Genomic DNA, 12,917 nt, shown 5'->3' on the forward strand with positions numbered 1-12,917 from the left:
TCATATAGACTATAAGAGGAGATCCCACACAGCCATTCTTATGTATTAGCTCATGTGGTGAGATTTTTGTTAACAAAGCAGAAAATTATATGATATCGTGGTTAATCACATCATGTCTCGAAATTCCAGTAATGTGTTCCCCGTAATAAGTAGATAAAGACAGGTTAATAGTTAATTGCTAACATTGGATTAATGGAAGTTATGATGAATGAGTTCCTAAGAACAACAATTAAAAAGATTTGGAACTATTAAAGTCATACTTAAAAGATTAGTAGATGTTGAAAATGTAAATCTAAAATTTTATTCTAAATTTACTTATATAATCCGAAGTTTCAGTTTTGTATTAAATAGAGTGTTATTATTTAGGCCAAATCACATTTGGCTATAAGTAATAAACAGGCAGAAAAAATTGTTCGATGTTATGGTTTAACACTAAATCCACCAAATGGAAATTATATGCTTATGATGATGAAAATGGAAATAGACTTATAGAATATTTCATTTCAATGTATCTTTTATTCGTATTATTCGCAGATAACATGTACTGTATTTATAGAGAACTCTAATTTTTCTATTTGCAGGTCCTTTTCCTTTACGCTTAAGAGTATTAAGCAATTTATTTAATTAGGTAGCAGAAGGTTATAAAGTGTATAATTAAACAACGTATCAAAATTATCCGATCAGACGTGTAGTATAACGCTGTACGTCGGCATATACTTCCAAATACGAATAAAGGATTTCACACAATAAAAAACTATCAATATACAACAATGAGATAACCAGATAACCTTTTATAACTTTAAATAAAAACTTTATTTCGTTATTATCTTCCTAAACATTACTACAAGTAAATTGACCTATATTTATAATAAATTATACATATATTAATATCAATATGACTAACATGTTCAATATGTCAATCATGTTCAACATGTTAATTAGGTTCGATGTTAATCATGTTAAACATTTGCAACATCGATCAATTTCGGAGTGGCACATGATGATCACAAGACACGAGTTACATTACAACATAGTCAGATTCTCGTTGCCGCCAATGTGAAATTCTCGTCAAACATCACAGGTTGTGTTGACACTATTAATGAATTTTCTCGTAGGTAACTAACCAACTAGGACCATTCATTAGTATTATTTCTCGTTAACTTTTGCATTAGTGTTCTTTCTTTTATTGAGTAAAAATCCTACGTTGATGTTGATGACATATATCTCGGGAAATATGCGATTTACACACTATATCTATTAGTTAGTTTACTGTATAACTCATGTCACATACGTATATCTCGGCTTTATCTCTTAAAATCATTATGAAACAAAAAATGTAAAACCGAAGAAATCTACCCGATCACCCTGAAAAATAGCATTTCAGAAGAAATTATTTCGTCATTAGCGTGTGCACATGGCGCTTTTAAATTCTTTATTTTCGCATATTTAGTATTTATTCCATTACATGATATCCAAGAGATACGCTTCACATATAACGTAAATACAAAAAGTCACACGAGACATATATATATATAATATGTAACATATATGAATTTTATTTATAAAAGAAAAAAAGAATTATTTGTACCTTTATTCCTCCTTTTCACGTACAGACACATTTGACAGATGAATTTGAGTATAGAGATGGTTTTTATATCCCTTTGAAGTTATGTATTTGTTGCAATATTCGCAATAAACGTGCGTATTTTGTCCAGGAGTATCAGGAGTAGACTTGGAGTGATTATGCTTGCTATCCGTACTTTTTTTTTGATCAATCGGAACAACCACGCATTCATCCGTATAGTCCGAATCTTGACCTTCATCATTAGGAAAGTTTTCATCCTCCACTACTATTTCTTTAGAAACACTAGTTCCAGTTGCGTTCGAGCCACCTTCTCTTTCGTTGCCACCCAGATCATCATCGCCAGCGTTCATCATACCCAATATATCTTTCACTTCTCGTGTGAGCAAATTTAGCTTCTGATAATCATCGGAATTTTGTGATTCATTTTCTTTTACGGAACTATCTAGCTGTCTCTGCAACTCCACGTTTTTACATGAAAGTTCTCTATTCTTTTTTTCAAGTTCCGTACATCTACGTTTAAAACTTTCTTTTTCTTGCGTTATCGATTGTAATCGTTTCTTAATAATTTCTATATCCTTTCCCAGGGTTTCAAGCAGTCCTTTTTTTTCTTTTTTTTCGGAGGACGACATGACGTTACTACTGTCCGTGTTATCTGTCATCATTAGAGCTGTTTGCTGAACTTTTAAAGAATAGTGTGCGTTTCATAAAAAAGTATTCTTGCCAACCTTCTTAACAAAAATTAACAGGACTAACAGGAAACTTTAACAAAAAATCCAGTTTACGTTTAAATAGTCCCACGTGGAAAGAGAGAGGTAAGATACCAAATGTGTTATGATCTTCATTCCCTTGTATTCCAAAAAAGGAGCTACAGTTTTGTAATGCAGTTTACATGTAACGTTACATCGGTAATACAAACATAAAAATTTGGTGACGTATCATATTTGTAAATTCATGAACTTAATTTACAGAAAAAACAATACGGGAAGAGATTATTTATGTTTTCTTAGACGAATAGTGTCTTAAAATAATTTTATTTTATCATACTTCACAAAAGTCTAAGATCACCATTTTATTATTCCCTTGCTCGTGTGAGTGATTTTTATAAAAATACTTAGGAACGAAGACTCTATCTTCCTTGTCGTGTGATTCAGAGATTAACAAAAGTGTTTATATGCAATAAACAATGTGGGGACACAACTAATTACATACTTACCACAGAAAATACTTTCCATTATGACCCCTTGCCGCTCAACCACGTCTTTTATTCATACATTTTATCGATAACGATCATTTATGTCATGTCAAAGAGAATACCCAAAAAAATAAGAAGGTTCTAGGAACACACCTTCGGTGAGCTTTTGTATTACACAGAAATAAATATATCACTTAATTTATCGATAATTTATTTTCATTTGAAAGTCTTGGCAAATTAAGGATCAATATGAAAATGAATCTTAATTGTTTTCGTATCAATTAACGTTAAAAAGTAGAATCTCTGTGAGAATATCAAGAAAACAAATCATGAATTATAATTATGTAACACGATGGTAATATACAAAAAATATGATTTTTTTAATTGTTTCTTTTTATTGATTGTAAATATCTTGTTGAATTTAATTATTGTTATCTGTCATTTGTTAAACTCTTAATGTCTTAATCGTTAAAAATATTTATTAAAAATAATATATACCAATTTTGGTAGTGAACACAAGATCTCGATAAATCTCATAAAAACTTACTTAAAAACTTAAAATTATACAAAGCTGCGTCTAACCCATTGTCCCAACCGACATCAGATTGGATTTAAATAAATCATTAAATATGATGATTTTAAAAAATCAAAGAATAGAATTGTAAAACATTTATTAAACTCTCAAACTCAATACAATTTTTTTGTCCCAACTATCATGCCAAGATTTTCTTCGTGATCAAGGTATTACATTGATTTTTTTCTTTCAGAGTAATATTTTTCTAACAGCTTTATAACACAAAGTCAGGTTACTTGCAAGAGAATGTAACTTAAGAGCGTAAAAATTAGCAGTTAATTATTTCTTATACATAAAAGTTGTTTCTAATATTTTGTGTATTTAGCTCCCTTAACTCTTCCTCGAGCATTTCCTCGCCTCTCATATTCTAAAAATTACAAAAAACCACATCGATATGCCCGCTCTTGTAATTCAATGGAATGATGCCGGCTTTAATGACGTTGCAGCCTCACCTGGTAACAGAAATGGAGTAGTTGGTCGAGATAGAAATGCGATAATTAATCACTTGGTTACAGGGGGGGAAACAAACCATCACGAATGGACAATCGGTTGGAGACTGCGAAGCTACTCTTCCCAATTGGTATGAGAAATTTCTTTTCTTGATCTCATAGCTCTAGCTAATTCATTTTCATTTTCCTTTTATTCTATTTGCTAAAGATTCCGGCATCAAACCGGAATTCCTGATGTTGTTATTTCTTGTTATAGAATAAATAAGCTAACAGCTGGGGGTGTAATTGATGTAGAGATATATAACAATGCATTTAGAAGATAACGTGAGTTGAACACTATTTTTTTGTTTATAGCATCGCCCACTAAATTCTAAAATAGGTGATTTCTTTTATTTATCGATAATTCCCAAATACGGATATTATTTTTTAATGAATTTTTTTTCTAACATTTTTTTAACGAACTTTCATGCGAATTTTTTGGTTTTTTCAATATATTTTTTTGTTCTCTGCCAAATTTTACGAATTTTTCTTTGTCTTTGAATTTTTTTTTGTTTTTTCAATATATTTTTTTTGTTCTCTGCTAAATTTTACGAATTTTTCTTTGTTTTTGAAATTTTTTTTGTTTTAATGAACTTTTGTTTTTTAACAAATTTTTTTCGATTTTTTAACTAAGAATTTTTTTTGTTTTTAACAAATTTTTTTCCTTTTAGCAAATTTTCTTTATATTTGAACTATATCTTTATTTGTAAAAAATAAAAAAATTACAATTCATAGTTACTACTGACAATAATTAGTTTTGTCCTTCCATGTTCTTGGCATTATTAATTGGTGTTTGTATTCTTTTATTTGTTGAACCATTTGTTGAAGAGGAATAAAATTAAATGAAATATTTCCATCTATTTTTTCCTTCGAGTTAAATTAATAGGTTGGCGCAATCTTGAATCACTAATAAGAATGCCCTTTTACGGAAATGATTTAGATTTCAGATTTACAATGTCATCGATCGGTTTCTCATAAAACCGTTATTGCCTCTAACCCCGTTAAGACGCGTAATCCCTAATTAATATTCTATTTTTGGTGAGTTAATCGGAATTGTCGTATTAACGAAATCTTTCCAAGATCTTGTAGACCCAATGCAAATTTATAAAAAGGTGATGTCCCGATCAGTGAATCCTTTTATCTGCCTTGCACACTTTCAATATTCAAACAAACGAGTATAACCCATAAAGTAGTAATAAAGTAGGTCGGTTTATAGTTCGTGTTGGTAAACGAAACAAAAAATTTGTTTGGATAAATGAACCTAGTAGAATGAAGAATACATAGTTTCTAGGATAAGTGGGCGTGCACTACATCACCAGGGGGTTCCTTAAATGTATACGATACTAACGTACGCACCGGCCGGAGTTAAGTTTAACGCTTTCACGTGCAAGTGTATAACTCCTAAACTCTAGTAGGATATACGTACGCACGGTGCGTACGTTAAGGAACCTCCCTTATAGCTAGATGCCCCATCGTCACGAGATCAATCTAATTGGTCTAAATAAATATGACTAATTCTGGCCAACTCCATTGTAAACTCTGACCAAATTCCAGAATAACTGGTCAAATTATTAACATAATAAAGAAATGTCCGTTTTTTAATTCTGCTCCATTTTTCGACGTAATTCTGGCCAATTTGTAAAAAAAAAATGAACATTTAAAATGGATAAATATTAAAGTACATTGGGGTGTATATTATTAACGTACAAACTTATATGTATGACTAGAATTATTGTAATACAGGTAAAAGACTGATAATTTTGGTAAACTATTAAAACTCCATTTATCACGCAATTTATAAATAGACTTTCCTAAATAAGAATATTTATATGGAAATATTAATAGTACCCTAAAAATAAATAAGATATTGCGCGAAATCTTGAATCTTTTTCCTTACATTGTAACCGCGAACTTTTTTTTTTATAGAAAACATGTCTAATAGCGAAGTAACACCTATATCTAAAGATATTAAAAATGCATAAGATATTAAAGGTGATACTTTTAAATTACAGTTCTTTTGAAAATTTATAAAAAACTATAATACTTTACATGGCAAAATATGATGATGAAAAAACAATGAAATAAGATGAAGAGAGATAGTTTGTTCAAAAAGTAGCCTTACAACAAAAAATAAACTATAGAAAACGAATAAGCCGTAAATAACAAATCCACTAGAAATAGATCATCTTAAAGATGTAATTGTACTTTTTTATTCGTGGAATTAAATCGGCTTATGGATTATAGTTAAAATTGATTTGACACATAATCATGATCTCATTCCTTTACAATTAAGGAATTTTATACCAGATAATCGAGAAATACCTGATAATATATATTAAAGATACAGTATATACTTGGTCTACATATGGCTGGAATTTATGCAGCAAAGATTCGTGAATAAATCAACAAAAGAAAAGCTTTTGATGCGCATAATTTTGTTACATTATTAGATAGAAAATAATGAACTTGCATATGTTAAAGTTAATAATTACACAAATGAATTTGAATCCACAATTTGGATGTTTCCAGAATAAAAACAAGATTTTTTGACATTGTTGATTTTGACAATACATATCAAACAAATAGGTTTGATCTTCCATTTGGAACCTTTACAGAAGTTATTATGGTCAAAGCGTTTGCTTCACTGTTGCATTATTAAAAAGTGAAACAACAGAAGATTTATATGGTCTTTTCATAATTTTTTGAGTTTAGTTAATTATCAGCATCAAATGTTTACTTACAGATAATGATAGTGTTATGGAATCTGCGTATAATGTTACATTTAACAATTGTGGAACTAAACACGGCTTATGTCAATGGCATTTAATTAAAAATAAATCAATAAAGTTTGATTTTTAAATTTTTATTTTTTATTTTCTTTGCTTTATTGTCTGAAGCGTAGCGAAGGACTCTATAGCAGAGGCATGCAAACGGAACCGGAACCCAGAAACCCGGACCCAGCCTGGACCAGATCCGGGTTTGGGCCGGCAAACTTTCTTTCAAAATTCACCAGGGCTAGACATGATTTTTTTAAACTAGGATTCTCGTAATTCTGGCCAAAATCGTCTTAATTCTGGCAAAATTAAGTTAGACGTACGAATTTCGTCAAATTGATATAATAAAGCCCGGAAACTTAATATATTAAGTTCGGGATGGGTTGAGTCTACAATGAGTCTACAGCGGGACAATGTCAAGTCTACAATGAGTCTACAACCAGATAATGTCGAGTCTACAATAAGTCTACAACCAGTCAAGGTTGAGTCTAAGATTAAACTAGACTAATCATAAATAGATCACAAATCATCTTAGACAGGTTTTCAGAAAGTATATTTTTTTCGGATATTTAGATTACTCCTTGCATCCTCTCATTTTCTAGCCCAATATTCAGCTTCATGAAAAGAATTAAATGTATTCGGCTCTATTGTCCCATCCCTTCCAGCGCTAGGATTGAAAGATTTCACTTGATCATTTAGGGCTATAATTTTTAGATCTTTTGTAAAGATAATATCCTCCAAGTCTTTACACACAGACTCGGCGGTCTTCTTTATATCCCGTTTTTCATTCTTAAGCTGGAAAATAGTAAAAGATAACTTGCCGATCTCCTTATCTTTTCTAACTATATATTTATCCAAAGTAGAGATACGTGATTTATATTGCTTCTCTAACTCAGCTGAGCGTGAATTATGCTGGGATTCCAATTGATGTTTAAATGAATATGTCTTCTGTTTCATATCTACCATACAATTATTATATTCACTCTCTTTGCAAGCCATAAGAGCATCATATTCATCTTTTAGACGTTTGCATTCCTCAGCAACCTGAGCCTCAATAGTTTTTTTAATATTGTTTTCCTTCTATCTTAGTAAAGGTCCTTAGTAAAGTCTCATGCTCCTCCAACTGTTTTTCCAATCCATCCAATCCGGAAAAAGTAATAGTACCATCAGTGGAGATATTTGCTTCGATCTTAATCTTCTGGTGATTTTTAATCTTATAGTTACCTATTAACATTACTAGTGAGCAACTCCTCTATATTTGGACGAATTCCTCTAGCCTGTTCCTCAGATAGTGGGTTATTTTTGCGGGTTGTAGGATGTAACCATGCATCTTTTTTCATGGATGGGGGTAATTGGTCAAGCAAACTCTTATAGTGCTCATTGAAATGTGATTGGCTGAACATATGACTGATTATAATTTAGTTCCTTTGGCAAAGTAATATAATCTTAAAAAAAAAAAATCAAAAGTTCAGAAATTTCAGAAATTTCATATTTTTCCAAAAGTATGGGTATTTCATTTGTTTCCAACAATAATTTCCGCCTAGAGATTGGCTAAAAATTTGTCAGAGTCTAGTTTTCAGAAAAAATACTAAGAATATTCGTGAAAAAATCCTCCTAAACAATCATGGTTTTTGTCCCATCTTTCAATCTTAATGCGGGCTGATTAAGATAGTTTATAGATGGTAGTAAGTTATTTTGTTTTGCATATAGAGACAAGATAAATATTTCGCTTGTATTACTTTTGCAATTCGATGATTGATAAGAAGTTGGTGAAATCATTTCTTGCCTGGTTGTTAAAATACAAGCTGGCTCAAAATTTGGAGCACTGGGCATAGTATTTTTTGCTATAGTTGCAGTTTCAGCCTTGAAGCAAGAGTAATTCCAATGATCCTTCATCAGATTTTCAGACTCAACTTCATAGGCCCATCTCCCCCATCCACTATAATATTCCTTTCTAGGCTCTACTTCGGTAATCTTTACCAATTTCCAGCATTTGAAGCAGATAGCCATTTGACTTTTATGGACACTAGGTTTACAATAGCCAAAGGGATTTCCATATAACTCACCATTAACATAGTATGTTGTGGATTTTACTTACCCGAATGAAGCAAAAAGGCAGTATACATGGTATAAACTATATTTTCACTTAGAAAATAGTTCTTGCAAAGGAGCCCTTATATGAACAGCCCATTGCTGGGGTGTTTCATGAGGTCTAATAACGGATAAATGATCATATTGTTTTTCTATTTCAACCACTTTTTCATACTGATAGTTATCAGTTTGAAGTCGATAGTTAAAACCATGTTCCATATCATATCCAGGACGGAGATTGATAGGTTTAGGAACAGATGTATTATAAATATTATCTAATATGATTTTAACTGTTTTACCGGGCATAATTATTAATAAATTAGCGATTTAGTGAATTACAGTGAATTGTAGCAAATTATAACAATTTATTGATTTATAGTGTTTTTTAGCGATTCTTTATTAACTTTATATTAGTGTTTCAAATTTGTTACTACATTTCCCGATCACTAACTAATTATTTTCCTTAATTCGTTTCTCATGATCCCTAGTTAGATTTTGTCATAAATCGGCCAAAGGTCTTTATTATATTTAAGCAGTTGCTTTTGCAGAACAATAAGTTCATATTTAGCCCGATTAATTTCCACCTATGATCACATGATTTGTTTTCTGTTTGGGATCCATTATCGGGTGTCAGGCATTCCGGCCAACTTTGAGGATGTGATTTTTTCCGATCCATAGTTTTGCGACTCCGGTCTAATGATTTCTGGTAAATCTCTAATGTATGGTGCAAATAATCCTCTATCCGCATATTTTTCTCAGAAATCTGGTTTTGAGGAATAGGTTTGTGAGTGTGATTTAGGAGCTGTTGATAAGCCCTTTCTAATTGAGAGTTTACCCGCCGTAATGCGATTATAATCATGATACTCAGTTATTTTGCGCACCCAGCTTCTCACAAGTTCGAAACCAGAAAAAAAATATACTTATTATGCTAGAATTGAGAATGATATAGAAATTAGATATTTGATAAAATGCTTATTGCGTCAGTTAACAACATATTAGTCTTTTTAATTTGCTCTAAGAAATCAATACCTTCTGTTTGGGTCGCCATTTAGTAACGAATTTACTACATTTAATCTGATAATGTTCAAGTGTTTGTGCAAGTAAAATCCCCAGAATGCTAAAAATAATGATTATGAAGTAGCATAAATACAATACATTTCCCGCATATAACAGTTACCAAAGGTAATGGTAACAACATATACACAGTTGTCTGATGTGGGCGAACTTTATTGATATACATTTTCGGTGCTATTTTTTCACTACAGTATAATAGATATTGCTGGTCACAAGTGTGGTAATCTTGGTGCAGTAAACAAATGGCATTCGACACAGTAAATCTCATAAATTTTTATTACAAAAAAGGAAAACTCAAAATATATATATTATGCATTATAAATCTCATTTCAGAAAAATAAAAATGTGCAATTAATAATATAACTAGATGAAGCGAAACTTATACAAAATAAGCCTTACTACTACACATAAGAAAATATAATTTTTTTTTAACTACATTTGAGACGCATGATAATCTATTGATTAACGCATTGGTTTAGGTACGTCGCTTAAGCGCATGCTCTTTTCGAAAATGCTTCATAAATATGTGATTATCAGTAAAAGTTTCCGCACATTTAGGACAGGCAGATCTAGTATCATCATCCGATGATGATGAACCTGAATATTGCTGTAATCATTTCATGAAATAAATAAATAACTAAAAATGAACTCCAATAATAAATATAACATACTTTTGAGATAGCCTTTTCAATCATCTCTACATCCAAGATGAATCCTGGAAGAATCTGCTGACCATTAACAGTGGTATTCATATCTCTCCATCCATGTTCATAATGATGAACAGTATCACTATTTTCGTACCTTCTCCACGAATGGATATTTCCCACCAGTTGGTTGTTTTCATCTTGGCCGATGCTAACTAGAAATCCTAACTCTACAGCTGTTCCCTGTGCAAAAATTTTATTTCTGAATCTATCGTCAAATACTTGAAATTGTGCTTCAGTTTCAATAAAATCAACCTCAACAATGAATATTGGAGTGAAGGGTTGGCCTTGAAAGGTCCAATTTTGTAAGCTGTTCAAATTACGGTCTGTTTGTTTTGGAGTGAAAGAAACATCTGGTGCTAGAATGGTTCTCTGTCCCCCAACATTAAAATTAAAGCCACCTTGCGAAAAGGTAACGCCTCCATTTTGGCGAGTTTCGATGTTCCAGTTAGCTAACTGTCTCCCAATTTCTAAGACAACCTTTCCTCTTGCGTATGGAGTCTGTGGCATTGGGATTAACTTTCCATTTTCGTATTCGAAGAGGTTAACTGGTTTTCCATTAAGTTGTATAGTGCGAGTCTTAAGTTGGTCGTTTATGTACTCGAACTCTTCAAATGTATAAACCTTCTTAAGGTCTATAATTTCGAGATCTATTTTCTCACAGTAAACTTTTGATATGTTCGCCATGGTTGTATGGTTGTAGGAATAGAGTACGAAAATTTTTTTAATACTAAAAAATTCGTTTTTATGACTTTACGTTACACAAGTGAATAAGCCAATGACTTGCTCCTGTTGAAGATGTAAGTAATCAATCCCCTTACTAATATAGTATCCGATGTATGACGTAATAGCGATCCAAAGAAGAACACCAGCAATGGGAAAAAACTAAAAATGACAAAAGAAAGGCTTTAGATAAGTAATAATCTCAAATAGTAAATTCTGATATCTTAATAATCACACAGAACACAAGTACAGCAAAAATTATGAGAAGGATAGATAGGATATTGATTAAACTTTTCTTATAAATGAAAAAAGAAGACATTGATTAAAAGAAGTGTAGGAAACTTAGGAAACTTTTTTTGAATACTCGTTATTATATATCTTTATTTGATTCTGACATGACATTATTGATTAATGCTATATTTCAACGATGCAATACTGCGGTAGAATTTTTTACATACGCCCACGTGATTGTTAGGAAAATTCAAGTTTCCTAAACGGAACACGAGTACGGGAACATCTAGCTATAGATTTATAGCAGTTTTAAAGACTTTAGTGATTCTTTATCAACTTATACTAATGAATATCATTCAAGAGAGCATCATACTCTTCGAATTTCTGAGCAGATCGTTAAAGATAAAACCAGCCACATTCGTTACTACTTCTTGATCATACCCGAAATTCTCTGTTAGGATGTCCTTATTGAGATCATTTAGATTTTGCTATAAATGTTTTGAACAGTCAGAATAAAACAATTTTTATAAAGTGCATAAAATTTATTAATAAACATCTTACTTTCTCATTTTATCTGTTATTATTCATTTATAATTCCTTTTTTTATATAATTCTTTTTAACTTTGGTATTATTTGAGTTACGATTTTCTCTCTCCTAGCGTAATTTTATGTTAATAAATTTCAAGTTCGTTAGTAATTATAATATCAATTTCTAATTATCAACCAGTATGAAGAAAAACAACTACTATATAAATATACGGTTCCTAATAACAATTCATGATTTTTTTTTCTTGATATTTTCACGGATGATCATTAAAATTAGTAATAAAAATTAAAAATTCCATAAAATCTATCATTATTAGTTAAAAAAGTATAATAAAAAGTTTTATGATTCTCATGACGCAGTAACTATTTGATACTAAAATTAGTTTAAAAAAGACCAATTCGAAATATAGTGGACACTTGATAATTTTTATTGTCGGGATTGTCGGGTACTTGGGTTACTGGGTTATTAGAAAATATAAATAACACGGTATACCTTAATTAAATTTTAATATAACATAATTTATAAATATATATATGTCACGTGTTATATATCTTTTCTAATAACCCGACTAGCCGAGTAACCCGAGTACCAGACAATCCCGACAATAAAAATTTTCAAGTGTTCATTAATTATATTTCGAATTTTGCTGTAATAATTAGAGATTTTTTATACCTCCGTTCCGGTCCATTTATTTTACAAAGAAATTTACTGTTTTCAAAAATTTATTAATATATCCACATGATACAGTATATCAAACTCAATGAAGATATTAAAAGTAATGATCATCAAATTTTTAATGTTGCGATTTAACGATATTCATTAATTTAAAATTATGATCGTTTTAATAAGGATAAATCGACAAAACTTCAACAAAACTTCAACAAAATTTCAACCAAATTGATTTTAAAATGATATATTAAATTTTGTTTTATTT

At 30.7% G+C, this 12,917-nt stretch overlaps 4 protein-coding genes across 4 annotated transcripts; 1 reads left to right on the forward strand and 3 right to left on the reverse strand.

The window, feature by feature from the left end:
* Positions 1-1,393: 1,393 nt before the first annotated feature.
* Positions 1,394-2,339, reverse strand: OCT59_026106 (uncharacterized protein). Its single transcript, XM_025321586.2, has one exon. It carries the CDS (start codon positions 2,245-2,247, stop codon positions 1,591-1,593), a length of 657 nt encoding a protein of 218 aa, XP_025168487.1. The 5' UTR covers positions 2,248-2,339; the 3' UTR covers positions 1,394-1,590.
* Positions 2,340-3,745: 1,406 nt separating this feature from the next.
* On the forward strand, positions 3,746-4,035 carry OCT59_026107 (uncharacterized protein; the record flags this gene model as incomplete). Its single annotated transcript, XM_066142953.1, has 2 exons — positions 3,746-3,931; positions 4,009-4,035. 2 exons carry the CDS (start codon positions 3,746-3,748, stop codon positions 4,033-4,035), a joined length of 213 nt encoding a protein of 70 aa, XP_065992521.1.
* Positions 4,036-8,227: 4,192 nt separating this feature from the next.
* OCT59_026108 (uncharacterized protein) lies at positions 8,228-8,623 on the reverse strand (the record flags this gene model as incomplete). Its single annotated transcript, XM_066142954.1, has 1 exon — positions 8,228-8,623. One exon carries the CDS (start codon positions 8,621-8,623, stop codon positions 8,228-8,230), a length of 396 nt encoding a protein of 131 aa, XP_065992522.1.
* Positions 8,624-8,755: 132 nt separating this feature from the next.
* Positions 8,756-9,010, reverse strand: OCT59_026109 (uncharacterized protein; the record flags this gene model as incomplete). The annotated part of the gene is made up of 1 exon (XM_025328030.2): positions 8,756-9,010. One exon carries the CDS (start codon positions 9,008-9,010, stop codon positions 8,756-8,758), a length of 255 nt encoding a protein of 84 aa, XP_025168485.2.
* Between the last annotated feature and the right edge of the window lie 3,907 nt (positions 9,011-12,917).

Source organism: Rhizophagus irregularis, chromosome 6 (genome assembly GCF_026210795.1).
Source record: "Rhizophagus irregularis chromosome 6, complete sequence".
NCBI lineage: Eukaryota > Fungi > Glomeromycota > Glomeromycetes > Glomerales > Glomeraceae > Rhizophagus > Rhizophagus irregularis.